Genomic DNA, 19,628 nt, shown 5'->3' on the forward strand with positions numbered 1-19,628 from the left:
ATGTAATTACAGAGGAAATACTCATGTTAGAAACCTCAAATTAGCAATTCTGAATGGCCAAGAGCAAGCTCTCTCATATTATAGTAGTACCACTATAGCTAATAACATTAAGTGTCACAATGGGTTTTTACAGTAGACGTATTTTTGTGTGCTTGGCACCCCAGACCTTCTTGTTTGTATTTGAAAGTGTAACAATTGGGTGATACAAGGTTTCCGTGAAAGGGCATGTTTGAGCAGCTGGGTGTGGATGTGGAAGCTGACAAAGTGGGAAGCATGCAGGTCGACTTAGGAATTAGCATTGAGTATTGTCTTGGAAAACACTGGGTGTGCCTTTTCTCAACAGATACATTAACAACATGGCCCAAATTTGACCAAAATGAGGGGGGTGGGGGGTACCTTTTTGTGTACTTTCTGTTGCCGTCTTTGTAGAAAAAAGGAAATGTGTGATTACAACCATAGAGCCACAGAGATATTAAGTTATTGCAACACAGAAAGCTTGTACACACACTCATACAGCACAAAGGTATGCCAACAATAATAAGTAAGTACCAATTAAGGATAAGTACCAATTAAGGAATCAATTAACCATAATAAACAAGGGATCACTGTATATATGATATATGCATGCCACAGTTGTACCCTGGAAAAGAGTATTGATTCTAAATGAGAACACTGTATTATATCATTCCTCCCACAGCAAGCTAATTGTTTCTTTCTTCACATTACAATGTGGAGAAAAGAATTCATGATTGACACAAAATAGTACAAATTTAGCGAGATTTAGCGAAATTTAGACAATAAACGCAGATATGGGGAGGATTATGGAATCCCCGATTCTTTGGTGACATGTCGGCCAAGCTCACAGAATGGAATGTTCCACAGAAATATGCTGCCTATTCATGAAGGACAGAAAATAAAGTAGCTTCTCTCAAACTCTTATGTCGTAGGCCCACAGCTCTTAATTCTGCTGCCATCGTTCGCTTTTAGCTCCCTCCTCCTATTCTCACTGAGTCTCTGCCATTCCTCAATCCCCTTCGGGCATCTGTTTCATTTTCCTCAATTCAGCATCTAAGAAATCCGTTAAAATGATGTTTCCTTGTAATGCTTGAAGAACAGCATAGATGTGAATTGGTCAAAAGGAAAAATAACAGTGTATCTTAACCAGAAAAATAATGCAAATGGTTGCGTTTAATCAATTTCAGTTTTAATGATGGGTCAAACAACTATAAATATTCTTTACTAACACCTTATGTTTCTTTCCAGGCACAGCTGCTCTTCCTTTTCGATTTAGACTGGGATGGGGTTACGAAGGTGGAGGACAGAGAGAGGCCGAGCAGGGGTTAATCCTGAGATCAGTCTAACGCACATAAACAAACAGTCCTTAAGCAGCAGTTAGAGAGAAGATTTAGTTGTACAGGAGCTTTGTTTTGAGCCAGAAGGCAGAGATGTACTGGTACAGAAAAAATAGCTTCGGATAAGTCAGCAAGCACACCTGGTAGTGTGACTGATATGTCTGAAAACCATCATATGACAGGAAAAACGTTTGGTATTTAGTATAAGGAAGCATTTGTTCAATTCATGCAACACCATATCCTTGAAAGTGTTCTTTATGTTCAGTATTTCACAGTTAATACACAAACGCATTGCAAATACATTGCTTCATCAATTTATTGCTGTAAATGCAGTTGAAGTACTTTCTGCAGTTGCAAAGCAGTCGCAACACAATACGCGTGCACGTTTGTATTCATTCGTATGAAATTGTTATTTTGCCATCGCTCATTCTTTTCATACACACACACACACACACACACAAAGGGGAAGAAGACCCATTCGTTGTGTAAAATTTGCTGTTAAGCGTGGCACTTGATTTAGTATGTTTTTTTGTGCTTTCTGTATTAGCTGAGGATTTGTGCATTTTCTATAGCAATTTCTGTAAGATTTTTTACATTTCACATTCTCTGTGGTGTTTGATAGTGCTTTAATCATACATTCATATTGTTTTATGTTCCATACCTTAAGCAAGTGTGCAGCTATGGATGTTTATCGTTTGTTGCTTGCTTCTTGCTCCATTGTGTATTTACACTCGAGATCAGATCTTGGCTTTGAGCACCCCTTCACTACACCAAGTGACCAGAGATCCACCCGGGAATACGGGGGAGGAAAGGCTGCACACTGGGAGTGAACAGCACAAAAGACGTTATAAAAGTTGCTGTATAAAGATGGCATCAACCATGTTTATCGTCTTCCATCATGGGAAACGTGAGATGGAAGCGGTAACAGTGCTAACCCAGTTGCAGAAAGACTACCGTGAGTGCAGCATGATTGAACTGAAGATTGAAAATTATATTGATTTTTTTCTACATTTTTTCAAAAAAGACAATGTACCGGTACTATTTTATTTCAGCAGCTATTATTCTACTGAGATTGTATATTTTAATAAAACTTTTTGACTTTGTTGTATAGGCTCCGGGTATGAGTTCTGGTTCACATGAATGAACTACATGACCAAAAACTCAACTGAATCCCTTTCGTGCTGTATTATGCCATACACTTAACCTAACCTGCCAAAAGCTGACAAATAGCAGCCGTTGACAGCAATGTGGTGGCTCAGTTGCTTTCTGAATTCTAATGGAGGACTCACACACAAACATTAGTACGAAAACACACTCGATGCACTGCAAGAGACAAGCATACAAATACAACGCTCAAGATATTCATCTAAGATAAACAAAAACCTTGAGGGCTCTGCACTTTTTTTCTTGTGTGTGCATGCCATCTGAGCTGCACTTACTTTGGCTCTAAGTGTGGAAAACAAACACACAGGCACGTGCACACACACAGCTTTAAAACACTTTTGGGGGATATGATTTAGTAGTGCTTTCCAGTCAATAGCAAACACAAAGTAAATGCTTTCCTTCCATGTTTGATATAAAAGGTAGTTATCGACATGATAGGTGGCCATGTACAAAGTTAATAATGCTCAATTTTGATTGACACCGTCAGAAGGATATTCATTTAACCATAGATGTAAATTGTGTTAGTTGTAGTAAACCAGTCAAGATGAAGAACTATGAACAGTAGCCACTTGTTTTAATGAAAAGTCTCGGGGCGATAGGAAAAATATATGGAGGACAACCAGGCTGAGTGGTAGGGGGAGCACAGAGCGATCAGGTCTAAGCTCAATAAGCTCTACCGTGACCTATATAATGCACAGATACATCTGAACCTACGCGCTGTGCATTCTGTGACGTTGGTTGAATGTCACACAATGTGGAGAGATTGGATGGCCACAGTTAATCTGTAGTCTATGGAGCTACTTTTCATTGATGGTGATTAAGTATGAGTCATACAGTTTTAATCTTCGACAGTCTTGGGGATATAGTTGGGAAAAGCTGATCGGTAAAAGACGAGGGGTATGTGGAAACATTTCATTTCAACACGATGGGTAAATATTCATTTTATATTAATGAATTCATTCATTCATTCATTTTCTACCGTTTATCCTCACGAGGGTCATGGGGGTGCTGGAGCCTATCCCAGCTGTCTTCGGGCTTCACACTCACATTCATACCTATGGACTATTTGGAGTCGCCAAATAACCTAGCATGTTTTTGGAATGTGGGAGGAAACCGGAGTCCCCGGAGAAAACCCATGCATGGGTGGAATTGAACTCGGGTCTCCAGCTGTGATGCCTGCACGCTAACCACTCGATCCGTCATTTTATATTAAGCCAGATAACAAAATGCAACATGTGCGCTATTTCTTTAAGGAGACAATAACCTGTAGCAGAGCGGTGATCTTCAGGACAGTGATCGTCTTCCAAACCGCTGTATTTTGAAGATTGGATAATAATGGCTTCCGCCACAAGATCAGGCCAATCCAGTTGCCATATCACGTTCATACCTAAGCCACACTCCACCATGGTAGGTGCAGTAACGCTGCATGAATGGCCTAATACATTTCCTGCTTCAATTAGAACTGGCACTGAAACAGTCCTCTTCATCATGCCGTTCACAGTTTGACATCATAAAACAGACCAAGACGACACAGAACAATTGACTAATAAGTACCTTGTCATTGTGAAGTACGAAAAGGCCACTGAGCTTAGGGTGTCACAGAGTGTCATCAGTGGGTCAGAAAAAGGCACACTGTATGTGTTTATGTGAAAAAATCACCTATTGTAAATTTTGCTGTCCAAAGGCAAGTTTTGCAAAAAGTACTGAAACACTGAACATGTGGATTCAAAAGTTCACCAATAAAGGTCATAGTGCATTGGAGGTTCATCCTGAAATTTCACCTGAAAGCCAAATATCCTTAAAGCCTAGGTCACAACTGGACATATGACATTTTGGCTGTGCGATTTGTGTCATTCTCCATATTACTGTTTATTTTTCTGATGAAGAACATTGTTGTAGTGACCATAAGGGAGTAAGATCATCACGTGCCCAATGTACAACCTATAAGTCGAATGTGCGTACCACACACGACATCTGGGGCTGCTCGGACATACAGCTGTCTCTACAGTCGTACAGCCAATGCACATGAGTTGTAAGACCAACGTCTGTCAAACTTTGAATAGAAGTACTGATCTTGCGTTCCATGTAGGTTTCATATGGAGGTTGCAAGCTGTATGTTGTGTGTACCAACAATGCAGGATCCGTACCGGAAACATGATTGGTTCTGCACATCGTGAGACCTAAGTCACTCCCTCCACTCATATTTTTGTCCAACATAGTAGCTTCTACCAAACATGTTTCCCCTATACAACTGCTCCTTAGTGCCGGCAGCACTCATGCAGCCTCACACCGTGACACGACCACCACAATTATCTTGCTGCTCACTTGTTTTGTCGGCTATTTACACAATGATGGCTGTTTGTTGGGTCATTTTCAGTTCATAGAAAATCTGTACTGCTAGACAAGCTGCACCATGACTACTTTAAAGTATATCCAAATTTAATATTTAGAGTACTGTCCCTTGAGAATAATGAAATGATTGCATAAATATATAAGATGTACTTACTTTTGTGAGATACTGCACATTAATCATCTTGTGTTCAATATAATTAAAACTCAGAAGATTAACATACTTGAATTTTGATACATAGAAGGGGAAAAAGTATTTATTGTTAAAAAGAACCCTTAATGGATCACTACCTCTTTATTATTAGAGCCATTAAGAGGTTCATAATGATACAAGTGCTTATAAGAGTTTAAATAGTACAGCACATACAAACAATGTCTCTTCCTCTCTCTTTTATACAGATAACACTCTGAAGATCAATATAGCCCCAGAGCAGTGTTGCATACTAGTTCTAACCCGCATAATCATCTGTAATCTCTGACATCAAATCCTGCAGAGAACACATTGGAGCGGTGACAACAAACCCTCATCAGCTCAAAGCATTTAATAGCACAGACAATAAGGGCAAACAGATATGAAGGCCAGATACACTTTGCGGTTCTAGAGTCACCCTTCATCGTTCTTGCATCTTGACGCCTGCATGTGAATAAAATAAAGTGTGCTGCCTGCTGATAGGTTACTGGCAAGAAGATGTTGTTTGTCTTTTAGTCATAGAGAAGCAGAAGACTAACAGGCTTGCCTGGTAATCAGCTTCACGTTGTTGATGAAGTACTGTCACTTGTAAAGAGTCTAACGAGATCCCTATGGCTGTAGACACTGAATGTTCATACTGGCTGCTACACTGTGTCATGAAAATTTGTAAGCCACTCACATTTCAGCAACCATTATTATTATTATTATAATATTATCTCCCCAAGGAAGAATAATATAAAAATGGAACTTCTACTTTAGAGGAGGCAATATACAACTTGTATTGCACACTAGATTTACTACCCACTGAAAATGACTCAACACACAATTATTGTCACAAAGACTGGCAACACACACACACAAGTGGGCAGCATGAATGCTACCTTGGAAAACTGGGCCTTCAGACCTCAACTCAATTGAGCACCTGTGGGGCATCCTCAAGCAGAAGTATAACATCTACCATCTCCACTAGGTGAGGAGTGGAAGAGGCTTCCAGTAACAACATGTGCAGTTCTGGTGAATTCCATGACCAAGCTCACACTAAATATTAACATTTTAGATATCATTTGGACATGTTGACTGTGAGGTGTACTAGCTTATGTTGCCAGCTCTTTAGACAATGATGGCTGTGTTGACTTATTTTCAGTGGATAGTTTAACTATAGCGCTGTACAGGCTAGACCCGAACCCTGCCCAAAAACCTTTACCTCATCTTCAGTGCCAGAGCTACAGCTAAAATCCACATGACGTCACACCCAGCTGAGGACAAAGCCCACTCTCCCAGACAGAAAGGTGGGGGGTGGCTGTCAGGGTGGGGAAGGAAAGATGTCGACTTGCATATGCTTGGTGAAATCCATCATCTAAATATGTATGTGATGTGGCAGCATGAGTGTGTGTGTGTGTGCATACAGGTGTGCATAATGAATGTGCCAATGCCAGCATGGCCTGCTTGTCAGGACAAGGGGATGGCCCTGCAGTGGATGTGTGCATTACTGTATATCACTGCACCAATGCATTTGAACACTGCATGCAATAGCATCCCCACAACTGTGTGCTTTACAGTGATGAACATCACAAAGCAAAAAAAAGACAACTGATTTTATGAGCTTCTGCCAGACAATTACTATCACGTTGTATGAAACCACCGCAGCCTGCACATAATAAAGGCACAGTAGTGATGAAGGCAGACAAAGCAGGGGAACGCCCCCCTCCGCCCAGCAAGCTACTGTCAGGCCATCAACTGGTTCAGGCTGGATTCCAGTCATTCTTATGCTCACCGATTTATCAGCCAAATGATGACAAACGATGACCAGCATGAAGAGAGTAACTGGAACGATACGGAGTGGTTCCCTCATACATGGTGCTAATGCTATATTTAAAGTTGGCACAAAGCAGATGAGGCAGCTTACAAAAGATAGTGAAGCCTACTTACCCAAATATGTGCACTTAGGGAGGAAAATCACAACTTGGCCGTTTTGAATGTGTCAGTTTTTCTGTCGTCTTGGTTGAGGGATTCCAGGTAGATTCGTGAACCCGACAGGGCCAAAAAATCGACTGCAAAGCACAAAAATAACCGTCAAACGCCCCTGTCTGTGTCTTTGGGATTGTTCTCGTACTCTTCCTTGAAACGTAGCTAAATGTTTTGCTACCACGTCCCTTCTTCGCTTATGTGTGTCTTTTTTCAAGGCTCGCTGTTGTCGTTGTTTCAACCTTTGCTTGATAGTTGTTCCCTGCGCCTTTAAGCGACGGCGTTTCCGGGGTTACTACTTAATACATAAAAGGCGGGACTTTGCTGCCAGCTGAGCGCTTGTCATTTATCCAATTGGCTGTTGTCGTTCCACGTAGCCAATCAGCTATTTTCAACAAAACATGCAGATATATTCAAAGATCTGACAGTATGATTGGGTGTCTTGGAACGTAAGGATACGCCCAGTACACGTGCTTTCATTCTCTCTTCCCATTCTTCATTCTTTAGTGCCTGAAACTGACAGTGAACAAAAATATATGCAATATGATCAAACCTATCTTTTTATAAAAAGACAAACGTCACAGTTTACAGTTGTGATATCAAGCCAAAACACAGACGACAGCGATGCAACCTATCGTCACTGAATCGTGGTGACTCGCATCTTTTCAGTTTGAACAGAACAGGCCAAAGCCATGTTGTCACACAGCTAAAAATAGACCTTGTATCCCCACAGTGTTCACTGCACCCATCCAAGCCGAGGGCTGATAACTGTGCACTTATGTAGATAACAAAGGACCCGGGGAGGGGACGTAATAATGCTTTATTATCATATAATTTATTTCACCCGTCTAGATGTGGGTATAGGTTGCACCTACAACACTACCAATAGCAGGGAAAATAATAATGAATATATTCTACATACATTCTTACATAGTTTTACCAAATCACAATGTTCTGGAGAATAAAAAAAATCGTATGAATAGTAATCATGATTACATGCTGTATAAAGGATATGTGAAAGGTTATTTATTTAGTTATTAATTATAATCAATAACAGAAATCGTATTCTTATTCGTTACAAATGCTCAATGTAGAAAATAATGTTTATTTAACACCATTGTACTTCTTATTGCACACATTTAATTATTTTGTATCTTTGACCTTTGAGCTATAGAACTTGGAAGCATACACATATACATACACTTTGGTTATAAATTAGCTACAGACGTTTAGAGTATAATAATAGTCCACTATTCCATATGAACTGCACCACGTGGAGCAGAATATATTTTATTAAGGAGCATCTCAGTTTTTAAAGTTCTGTCAATGGCGCCCTCTGCTGTTAGCGTAAAACCATGGTAACAAGAAGCAATGTGAATCCAAAATACAGTGCTCGTGTGTATTCATATATATAAATTGTTATACCGTATACACCTAAACGGCCAATAAATACTACAGTTGATTCTCACTGATCACCTTCTGCTTGATCACCTCAAATTAAATACAGCATTGAATTCAGCAGTCATTCGTAATGAACACGGTATGTAAAATTGTGTTTTTGTTTACTTGTGTATTTTTACACGATGCGGACCTTCCATAAAGGGAATGATGACTTGGTACCGGAACCAGACCGTAACCGTCGGAACAAACACAACGTAACACCTACCGGAAATAAACAATTCAGCTTCCGTAGTAGGTGTCTTCTCTGTCGTGTCTGTAGCGATGGCGTCAGTCCAGCATTTGAGACAGTTTGTTAACGAGAGACTTACAGCCGCTGCTGAAGAAATATTTGGAGTTTTTGAAAAAGCCATTTTTGAATATAAGGAGGAGCTTGATCGTCAGCGTCGACTGGTGGATATCATCTGGAAACCCCAAATAAAAGTGTACAGAATAGGTTTGTAAGAAAATGTCATGGTCCACATTTTTGCATCGCTTGGGGAAAAATATAATGCAATTTCTAAGTGCAATTGTTAAAGTTCATTGATTTTAATTATGTACTCCGACATGTAGAAGCTGAGGTTTTGACTGAGCAGAAGCTTTGTAAGGAGAATTGCAGTCTCGATAAATACCAGTTACAGCCATCACAGATGCGTATACATTTTGGTGAATTACAACAGGCCTGTTAAAAGGGGGCCTGTTGTGCTTTTTCCACTTTTCTGACCTTTAGATGTTGTTGCGATGTTGTATTATTGTGTTAAACGATGCCAAAGCGTGACATAATGAGGTTTGCACATTTGGAAGTGAGCGCCTATAGATGTTTTGGATGGCTCCGCACGCTGGGGTGTACAGATTTTTTTTTTTTAACACTGACTTCTACTGACGTCAATGCGACCCGGACATCCCTCAACGCCTGCATTCAGTAAACGCGGAAGTAGTCCTCTGTAGCGCATGGGGGTGTGACCAATCACAGCGGAGGGCCGGAGGTGGACTAAATTAAACAGGAAGAAGGTCGCTTATTTCCTACATTTGAACTCTGTTATCTGTCATCTTAAGTTTGTATTTACTTAGCCATTTTGTAGATTTTACAACCCAGTTTATATGTTTAGTCGATACATTTTCATGAGGGGGAACACAAGTAACCGTCTCTCGTCTGTATGCCTTCAGAGCTGCAAAATGTGGACAAAGTGCAGCAGAACTCCCTGGACCAGAAGGAGCCAGAAACTCAACAAATTAAGGAGGAACCCTGCAGCAGTCTCAAGGAAGAAGAGCTGGATATTTTTCTATCTGTTCCTGTTGGTGACGAAAACTACAAGACGGCCGATCCTATTTTGAGTTTGAGTCCAGGTGAAAGTCCATCAGCGGATCAGACTGGTTGCTTTGCAGCTCTAGACACAAGTGATGAAAACATACAGGGCGACATCAACAGTAAGTTGTTCAAATGTGGCTGCTGCGCGAAAGGTTTTCGTTTTCGTTGCCAACTAAAACGACACATGCTGACACACACTGGAGTGAAGCCTTATTCTTGCAAGACATGCGGGAAGACATTCAACCAAAGTTCTAATCTCAAAAGACACGTAATGATCCACACAAATGAGAAGCCTTATTCCTGCAAAACATGTGGGAGGCAATTTAGGAACACGCACGAGGTGGTCGCTCACACTAGGACTCACACAGGCGAGAAGCCGTATCTTTGCAACACCTGTGGGAAGAGATTCAATCAGCTCTCCATACTTAAAAGACACATCATGGTGCACACCGGGGAGAGGCCGTTCCTCTGCAACACATGTGGTAGAAGTTTTAGCGACATGTCTGTGTTGAAAAGACACACGATGGTCCACACGGGAGAGAAGCCGTACTTGTGCAACAATTGTGGGAAGAGATTCCGAGCTAACAATACCTTGACCAAACACAGGAGGAGAGTGCATGTAGGGGAGCACACTACTGCCCCTTAAAGGGCAATTGTGTTGAGGAGACACATAGCTGCCGCTACTGTATAACAACATTTTCAATACATGCCGTACATTAAAAAGATAGCACAAAGTACACGCCTAAAGGAACAGGGGATGAGCTGCAGTAACTCTGCAGGGAATGCGGCGATTAGCTTTATCCTAGTCTCTCGAGTCACAATTTCCTTGCTGTGATTCATAGGCAGAGCGCTAACGGCTTTGTTCATCATGATGGGCAGCTGCTGGGTGGGTTAGACAGCTGTCTCCGTCTTCCAAATACTGCGATACACCAGAACAGTGCCTAATCCATTCAACAATAGATCTGTTACAGTTCCAAACAGGTCGAGGTCTTCAATCGATGTCCTCAACGAAAAGAGTCAACAAGCACATAACCCACTACATCTCTCGTTAAGCCGGCGGTGAACATTCCGTCAAGTCAGACAGGTTCCCCTGAACCCAAGATTCTCATCATGAAGACTTTGTCAATTGTGTGAAGAGACCACTTGATCAATTCCATTATTTAGATTTGGAATTTGTAATGCAGAGAGAGGCTTTTAAAAGTGTGAGACAGGACAAAACCAGCCATGACAAGCAAAGCAGAGAAGATAAGAGAAAGGAGAGGAAAAAGATGTGACCACAATCTAGAGCCAGCACAATATTATTTGATCAAGCCTTTTCTCATATTCTACGTGATTAAAGAAGTGGTAAAAGTATGTTTGATATTCAAACCTGCAATATGCGCATCGGAGGTAGAAGAAGTTCTAACAGGACACCACTCGTATGTACTGTGTTTGTTTGCAGGATTGTGCCAAATGTTGACAATGTATTTCAAATACAAACTAATGTTTGTAATGTGTCTCCAGTTTTTTGTTGGCTGCCTTGTGTTTTTTCCTTTTTGGAGGCCAAAAAATATATTTTGGAAGCATTTTTTTAGCTAACATGAACAGGTTAAAATGAAAAGGGTAGTTTAAAATGACCATCCTCTTCCACTGTAGAATTTGTTTACATGGTAAATTTGCATAAAATAATTTCTCTCAGCATTACAACCACCACATGTTCCCGAAGACACATGATGGAAAAATTTATTTACATCTAGTGAGGAAAAACTATACATGTTTATTTCGTCTGCACATGTTGGATCACATCCTAAACAACAATTATAGATAATAAAGCTTATGAAATAGCGGACATCTGTGGCTCTAACATGAATTATGTAAACAGTGTGGTGTAGTTGTACAGTTTACCCATACTGTTAAGCTGCAGGTCCCATGGTGGCGTCACCAGCAAACCTCAAGCTCCTTAAAGTGTAGACACTAGTCATCTGTCATCTTTGCTTTCTTGGCTCCTTCCGCCCAGGACTTTCTCCTCTTCTTTGCTCTGTTCTTCTGTCCCTCCTCCTGTCTGAACTGGTGCCTGGTCAAAAAAAGGGGGGAATTACAGTCAGTCAGTCTGAAAATGAAATGCAGACTGCTCAAGTCTTACCTGGACTGCCAGCGTCTACCACTGTTCCACACACGACCAAAAGATGGCAGCCAGTTAGCATCTGTGTGGGAGCTGTGGTCAAAGTTGGCCCCCACTCTGTTTGGGGGGAGCTTTCTGAGCTTCTCTTGCTCCTCTGGAAATATACAGATGGAGAAGGTGGAGGATAATATGCTTTCGTTCTTTCCTGCTAGCTGCCACTAACAAGTGATAAGTTTGTTGGCTTCCTACTCTGTCTGAGGAACTCCTGGACTGATGGTCCTATTTCAGGAGGTGCTGCACTTTTACAAGAGCCCTCGAGAGGATCATCCTGGAGCCAAGGAGGCACAGCACCTGCAATAAAATGTATGACATTTGATTATCATCTTTGTTACAATACTTTATATTAATGTGTAGTGGTGTGTCACTGGGCAGACTTCTGCAGTACCTGTGTGCACATTCCCACTGTTTGATGAGTCCTACAAGAGAAGGGAATTGATCAACTGATCAAAGTTTGTGGCAAAAAAAATTACAGCCATTTCATGATTTCAATTCAGCTACCTGATGACCTATAAAAGTCAAGCCTTGTTGCTGTGCGTCAACCATCGTGTCAAAGAGGCTGCTTCCTGCCTGCTGGTTGGCAACCCATGATGTCCCTTGAGAGCTGTTTCCCCAGGTAAGAAGATAAAAATATACAAAAACATTTGGTGAGCATTTGAGCCTTCTGTACATGAGAGGAGATGTAATACAGTTTTAGACACAGTGTTACCTGACTCTAGCCTCTGCTGATATTTCTGTTCCATTGGGTCCATTGGACGTCTCCGGCTCTGCATCACGCTGATTTTTATTCAGGAAAAGCCAACAGGGTTCATAGAGGAAGTCTGACCACTAGGATTTCTCCATACATCGAAAAAATCCCCTAAAAGGACTATTTTTACCTGAAAACACCTCGCAGCATCTATTTTTTTTTAATTATAAGTATAATTGGTCTCCTTTTCTCGCAATGGAAGTTTAACTGAACAACATTGAATATCTACTGTATGTCTCTGCTATGCATCAGAAAACAGTGACAATCAACAGACAAGGCCAAGTTATGGATACTGCCACTGCATCCTTGGAAAACAAACCTCTAAAAGAGACTCAAGGAGCTCTTGCCGCTGTTTCTCCTGGGCCTGGATGACCTCTGCTTGCTGAAGCCACAAGAAGAAACATGAAACAGACAAGTTTAAGTCTGGTTGAAAGGTATTTCCTTATAGTTATTTTCTATTACCTGTTTAATGTATTCATCCTCCTTCTCCACATATGTTTCCAACACTTTGGCCACCTCAGCTTTGAACCTAAAAAAAAAGACTGATTACTTGTTACTTACTTAATTACTTATCTTTTGACCTTTCCAAAAGGTCATTTTTGTATTTTTTCCAGTTACGTAAGGCTTACTTTTCAGTCTCCTCCTGTGTGATGATGACTTTATCTCTTAGCTTGGGATCCGCTTTGTTTTCCCACCAGAACTTGTGAGTGTTTTTCTTGTGTTCTGGCCTGAAATCAGTCATTTGAACGATCAGAACTCCCTCACACACAGGCCTTCTGGCATCAGAGAGTCTGTGCACTGTCAGATTCTGTGGCATACTGAAAAACATAGTGGAACCACGCATGCTCTAGGCTCAATGCATGTCACCTTGTTTTACAAAACGGGATCTAAAATGTGAAGGTTTTTCGGAATCTTCGTTAAATTACTCCTCATTATGAATGATTCACAAATCTGTAGCACTCCACTATGCTCTTAGGTGCCGTGGAAGTTGACCGTGCAAAGACTGCTTGTGACCGCTTTGGGGTGGGGCAGACCTCTCACCAGCACCCACTGTTGCTCAGTGAAAACAGAAACTGCAGGACAATATGTGCTTTCACTTTTATGTCCCTAAATACCAGCAAACTCTCCAATGATGCCAGAGAAAATGTGAGAAAATATGTTGCCAAGAGGGTTTGGAATGTCACCAGATTTAAGTTCGCAACACTTGGCAGCAACCTTAAAAAAGTGGAACTGTAGGGGTAGCTGGAAAATGAACGTACACAGCCATGTGCTCCAACAAGCCTCCATGTAAAACAGTCATTTTGCCATCAGTGACATTTCGCTCCACTTCAAGGCCACAGCAGTAACACCAGAAGGTTTTCTTGTGCTGAGTGCAATCAAATTTTTCCACTTCAGGTTTGTTCAGTGTTCTACGGGCTTCTTTCACCTGGAAGACAAAAATGTTGGCAATAATAACACCATTATTTACATATTTAAAATCATACAATGAAAAAAACGCCAAATTGACATGTATATCCATTACAAACAAAACATCAAGTTATGTAACACACAGCAATAATTCGGTGCGTCAAATGAAATATGTATTTTGATTTGCAGATAGCATTAGCGTTACTAAAATAATGACTTACCTTTTCGATAAATTTCACAAGAACAAGTCTGAGTCTGCTTTGATGAGTTTTCCCGAAGATGTGTTTTTTCCCGTTAAATGTTGTTTGCCTACATATGGGACAGTAATGGGCGCCCATCTAGTCCAACAAAAAAGTATAAATAGTGTTCGCTTTACAACAAGTTGTTCAAACACACATTACAATTACGATTGCTAAACCATCAAAACGCAGATAAATGGGATGAAAAACAACAGCCAAAGGCGGAAATACCGTCTCGATATAAATCCCCCTGGAAACAGTGCTGCAACAGTGTTACTTTGTTAACGCAGATATTGTGTAATATTGATATCTTCTATGGTTAATTCACACTTAAGTCTTAAATAAATCATAAAAAGTTTGAAGACTACAATAAATCTATTTACGTGGGAGGGCAAGAACGTGTGTTTAATCCGGGGAAAGGGTCTTCTTCCTATACGATCAGACAGTAGTGTGACACAAAGCGGAAGTTACTGTGACGCATGACTACGTTCGGTGTGCGTGTAATTTTTAAGATATGGTTTGGTAATATAATGTCTTGAGATCATAGTATAAAGGGCTTAAATTGTCAGCCAGTGTTAAAAAATGTCTGCGAGCCCAAACCATCGGTTCCGTACCTCTGCCTGAGACAGTAAGGGAAATTCACACCAATCACCAACCAAAATGACCAGCAAGATGATGACTTCAGTGATGAAAGCTGCAATAACAAAGACTACATTCTGGATTCAACTAGTACATTTGGACATAACTTCCAATCCATGTTAATATGTAGTGACACATACAAAAACAGTCTTCAGAAAATGCACTTCCAAGATGCACATTTAAAATTGTGTTCGATCCAACTCTGGGTTAACGTTAATGTTGTTTAAATATTCATTCATTCATTTTCTAACGCTTTTTCCTCACGAGGGTCCCGGGGGGGCTGGAGCCTATCCCAGCTGTCTTGGGGCGAGAGGCGGGGTACACCCTGGATTGGTCGCCAGCCAATCACAGGGCACATATAGACAAACAACCATTCACACTCACATTCATACCTATGGACAATTTGGAGTCGCCAATTAACCTAGCATGTTTTTTTTGGAATGTGGGAGGAAACCGGAGTACCCGGAGAAAACTCATGCATGCACGGGGAGAACATGCAAACTCCACACAGAGATGGCCGAGGGTGGAATTGAACCCTAATCTCCTAGCTGTGAGGTCTGCGTGCTAACCACTAGACCGCCATGCAGCCTGCTGTTTAAATATGTCATATGTTATTTGTAATTATGTTCTACGATTTTTGAATGTGCTGCATGCAGCACAGTCAGGATGTTGTGTGAAGTTTGCACGTTTTCCCCGTGCATGGGATTTCTCCGGGTGCTCCAGTTTCCTCCCACCTTCCTAAACGTGCATGCTAGGTTAATTGGTGACTCCATAAGTATGAATGTGAGTGTGAATGGTTGTTTGTCAATATGTACCCTATGATTGGCTGGCGACCAGACCAGGGTGTACCCCGCCTCTCGCCTAAAGTCAGCTGGGGTAGGCTCCAGCATACCCCTGTAACCGTAGTCAGGATAAGCTGTATCGAAATGGATGGATGGTTGGATTTCGGAAAGTGAATGGTAAAGTCTCAAAACTGAAATGCATTCTGAAAATGTGAATTGTGTTTACCAGCATTTTGCTAATGTTCTGGTAAAACATTTGTCCATTTTCATTTTGAAAAATAACAAGAAAAAACGTTGGATACCCCAGATGATATAGAACATAATTACAAACAATACCTGTATTTAAGCAAAGTTGATGAATCATGTCAGAACTCATCTACAAAAAGACATCCATCCATCAATTTTCTATGCCACTTATCCTCACTAAGGTCGCGGGTATGCTGGTACCTACAAAAAGACATTTTTACTCAAATTTAATTGTGTGTTTGTGAATGGTTAGTTGAGAAATGAATGATTTGGGTACAACAATATACATAAATGAACACTGTCAAATACAACAGAGCGATTACAAATATTATCTATACATTTAGTTTCTTACACAGTATTTCAGGTGTGATCCCATAATAAATTTAAAACTAATACCTTTTCTGCAAATTGGTCACTTTATACAGGGTTTAGAGTGGGGGGGAACTATTCAAAGCGGAACTATTTATCTTCACATGACACCATCGGACCAAGGCAGCGTAACATCAGCCGGAAGTGTAATAATTGCTGCGCCGATAGTCTTCCAGCGCTTAAGCTTTTGTTGTTTAATTGCGATGTCAGTTGCACAGGCAACAATGTCTAAGTTCCACCACTTAAGGACGTTTGTCAACGAGCGACTGACTGCTGCCGCTGAAGAAATATTTGGTGTTTTTGAGAAAACCCTCATCGCCTACGAAGAGGAAATGAATCGTCAATTAAAACTCCTCGATGTCGTCTGCAAACCTGATGTTAATTCACAGCTGACAGGTTTGTGACGTCGAATATACAAAAAATATATAGTAAGATTCGGGTTAATATATTATGGAACATAGCTTTATTTAATATATTAAAACGATAGTGTCTGGGAAAATAGTACATAAATTAAATGTACTGGTTTTCATTGTATTTTTTGGGCCATTAAATTGACCGGCTTTAGGACATAATTACTGAGTGGCAACCGTTTGGGCAGCTCTCTCCACTCAGTATACAGCACAGTATATATCTAATATTAGATCATATTTTTTAGTTACTTATTTGTCCAGTAAAATTTGGAAATAGCCATTATTTCTGACAGGCCGATTTTCTGATACAGAAGATTCTTTTTAGAGTTAATTGTTCAACATTGAAACTTATTTTAGGTATAATAAAACATGAGTAATGGCAGAGAAACCCATCTCAATTTGTGTCTTATAGTATTTTGTAATACAGTAATTTCTTGTGTATGAATATTGTATATGTATATTACTTGTTTCCAGACTTGGAAACAGATGAATGAATTTCCAGGATATAGGATTCCTTATGTATAAATTGAATATTTTTGTACTTAGACCAGAAAAAGAAACTGGACCACCTTCTAAACGTCCTTCAATATTAGTAGAGCTCTGTAGACATGACATAACACCCCTATAATCACCTTTACAATAACATTACTCTATATAGTATACATAATTAACAGGAAAAAAGTCATTTAAGACATAAGACTCGTGATTGTGTACAACGTTGAACATAATATAATATTCTCTTTAAAAAAATATATAAATAACTATTCCTCTGTTCAGGATCTTTGCAGCAGAGATTGTGTCCCCAGGAGAGCATCTCCAGTGTGGAGCAGGGGCTCCAAGAAACTTCACACATTAAAGTGGAACAAGAGGAACTTGTACATGAAGAGCATCTTCTTACAAAGCAGGAGGATTACCTCTCAACTCGTGAGACCCTTGGAGGCTGGCCGCTTGTTTTGGATTACGAGCAGAATGAAAGTGAAGTCGACAAGGATGCTGTAGCTCATAGGTTACAATCAGAAACAGAGCACAGAGATTTTGGTGCATCGGGACCAAACGGTGATCATCCAGTACTCTTTAATGGCTGTTATCCAGAAAATAACCAGGGTGACATCGCTGACAATATGGCCTCTACATCAGCTAGAAGCATTAAGTCAGAACATCATGACTGGGACCTTGAGAACACAGCTGTTCATTGCCAGGTCCAGCTTTTTGAGCAGCCCTTCCACTGCAGCACCTTTAATACAGACTCAGACTTGTACACCCATGTAGACATGAGGGCCCTCTCCAGCGAGAAACCTTTCATTTGCAACATTTGCGGAAAGGGATTTGGTTTTAAACGTTACCTGGCGCAACACATGATCACGCACTCCGCCGAGAAGCCGTACGCCTGCAGCAGATGTCGGAAGACCTTCCGACGTCAGCAAGCTTTGCAGATTCACATGAGGTGTCACACGGGCGAAAAGCCGTATTTCTGTAAAACCTGCGGGAAGAGATTCTGTCAAAGCTCAGCGCTCAGAGTTCATTTAAGAGTCCACACAGGGGAAAAACCGTACCCCTGCAACATGTGTGGGACTGAATTTCGTAGCCTGCCGGTGTTGCGAAACCACATCAAGAGGAGCCACGAAGCCAATATGCTGTAGATGTCGTCATATTAGTCCCTCTAGGATTTCACAGGAACTTTTTAAAAAATTCACAATGTTTTACTTATATTTAAAAAATGCATCAGCTTGTGATGTTATGAATTTGTTATCAATGTTTTAAGTGTTCTTTGTAACCTTAACCCCAAAAAGCACAGGATTTCAACAAATCTAACAAAATAAGATGTATTTGCATACTAAATTGAAGTGCAGAGCACATTTTTGAACATTGCAATTTACTCATCCCCATGGTACACAAAAATGTGCAAAATAAGATTTATTCAGCCACAACAAATGTTGCATGTTATGTATCTGAACAGTTGACTTTCAGTGTGTAGTTTTTATTATTTTGGTTCAAATAAACTACCTCAGTAATGAATGGTTTCTTCCAACATGTGACCACTGGCACACTTGGCTTTGTTCCTTGATTGAAGAAATATGATATTATTAAACACTTTAAATACACTGGATTACTTCACCAAATGTATCCTGTGATAATTCAGTGTTTTCAATATTTAGTAGCACAAATCTAGGCACACATGTCTTATGTAAGTTCCCACATTTTGAAGCGTGAAGTCAAAGGGAATTTTAGTAGGACTCTCTCTCCAGTAAGTATACTGACCCAAGTTCACCTACTGCGAGCTCATAGAGGACACTAATACATCATTACACTGAAGGTGTTCCAAGCTCCCTGTGACCTCCCAAACCATTCTTAGGGCATCAACTGATGAATCTATGCGCTAATTGTCACACAATCACATAAAGAGATGACGCCATTTTAAAAGGTCTGGCCCCTCATATATCACTATATGGCCACCTCAACACTATCCAGTTGGGCCTGTGGGCCAAAACCACATACATATTAAAAAGATAAAAGGTGTCTGTTTATTTAATTGAAATTACATAAAAGCTTAGATTTAAATGAAAACCAGAGCAGGTCTGAGAAATCCATCATGGGTTTTCCCCAAGCTTTCCCCACAGATTAGCATTCGTTGGCAAACATGCCAAATCAGAGCCAGCCACTTGTGCCCTCAAAGTGTCACACTCAGCCAACCCTGTCATTTTAAATGTTTATCCCCGCCAGTCAAAGAAGGAACAAATTGACAGAAAGGTATTTAGCTTTTCTAGGGTTATCCTGCTGTGTGAAAACCACAGAATTCATAAAGCCTCTATGCACCCTCTTTATGCTTTTATAGCTTTATAAACTCCAATGTTGCCTTGTAATTT

At 40.5% G+C, this 19,628-nt stretch overlaps 3 protein-coding genes across 5 annotated transcripts in view; 1 reads left to right on the forward strand and 2 right to left on the reverse strand.

Annotated features, from left to right (window-relative positions):
- The window catches only part of LOC131127753 (atos homolog protein B), a 54,889-nt gene extending 47,538 nt beyond the window's left edge, over positions 1-7,351 (reverse strand). The window contains exon 1 of one of the 3 annotated variants that reach the window (XM_058069964.1): positions 6,985-7,344. The gene's annotated coding sequence lies outside the window, so the exon portion shown is untranslated. Of the gene's footprint in view, positions 1-6,984 lie in introns of all 3 variants that reach the window. The other 2 variants (XM_058069965.1, XM_058069966.1) reach the window with 2 other exon arrangements.
- Positions 7,352-7,607: 256 nt separating this feature from the next.
- Positions 7,608-14,756, reverse strand: cenatac (centrosomal AT-AC splicing factor). Its single transcript, XM_058071460.1, has 11 exons — positions 14,301-14,756; positions 13,932-14,098; positions 13,302-13,400; positions 13,135-13,201; positions 12,992-13,054; positions 12,634-12,701; positions 12,426-12,528; positions 12,313-12,343; positions 12,117-12,218; positions 11,889-12,021; positions 7,608-11,819 (listed from the first exon to the last, which is right to left on the reverse strand). The coding sequence occupies exons 1-11, from the start codon at positions 14,415-14,417 to the stop codon at positions 11,720-11,722; spliced, it is 1,050 nt and encodes a 349-aa protein (XP_057927443.1). The 5' UTR covers positions 14,418-14,756; the 3' UTR covers positions 7,608-11,719.
- LOC131127763 (gastrula zinc finger protein xFG20-1-like) lies at positions 8,710-18,825 on the forward strand. The gene is made up of 4 exons (XM_058069987.1): positions 8,710-8,914; positions 9,625-10,403; positions 16,342-16,750; positions 17,542-18,825. Exons 1-4 carry the CDS (start codon positions 8,743-8,745, stop codon positions 18,402-18,404), a joined length of 2,223 nt encoding a protein of 740 aa, XP_057925970.1. The 5' UTR covers positions 8,710-8,742; the 3' UTR covers positions 18,405-18,825.
- The last annotated feature ends 803 nt before the right edge of the window (positions 18,826-19,628 follow it).

Source organism: Doryrhamphus excisus, chromosome 4 (genome assembly GCF_030265055.1).
Source record: "Doryrhamphus excisus isolate RoL2022-K1 chromosome 4, RoL_Dexc_1.0, whole genome shotgun sequence".
Classification (NCBI taxonomy): Eukaryota; Metazoa; Chordata; class Actinopteri; order Syngnathiformes; family Syngnathidae; genus Doryrhamphus; species Doryrhamphus excisus.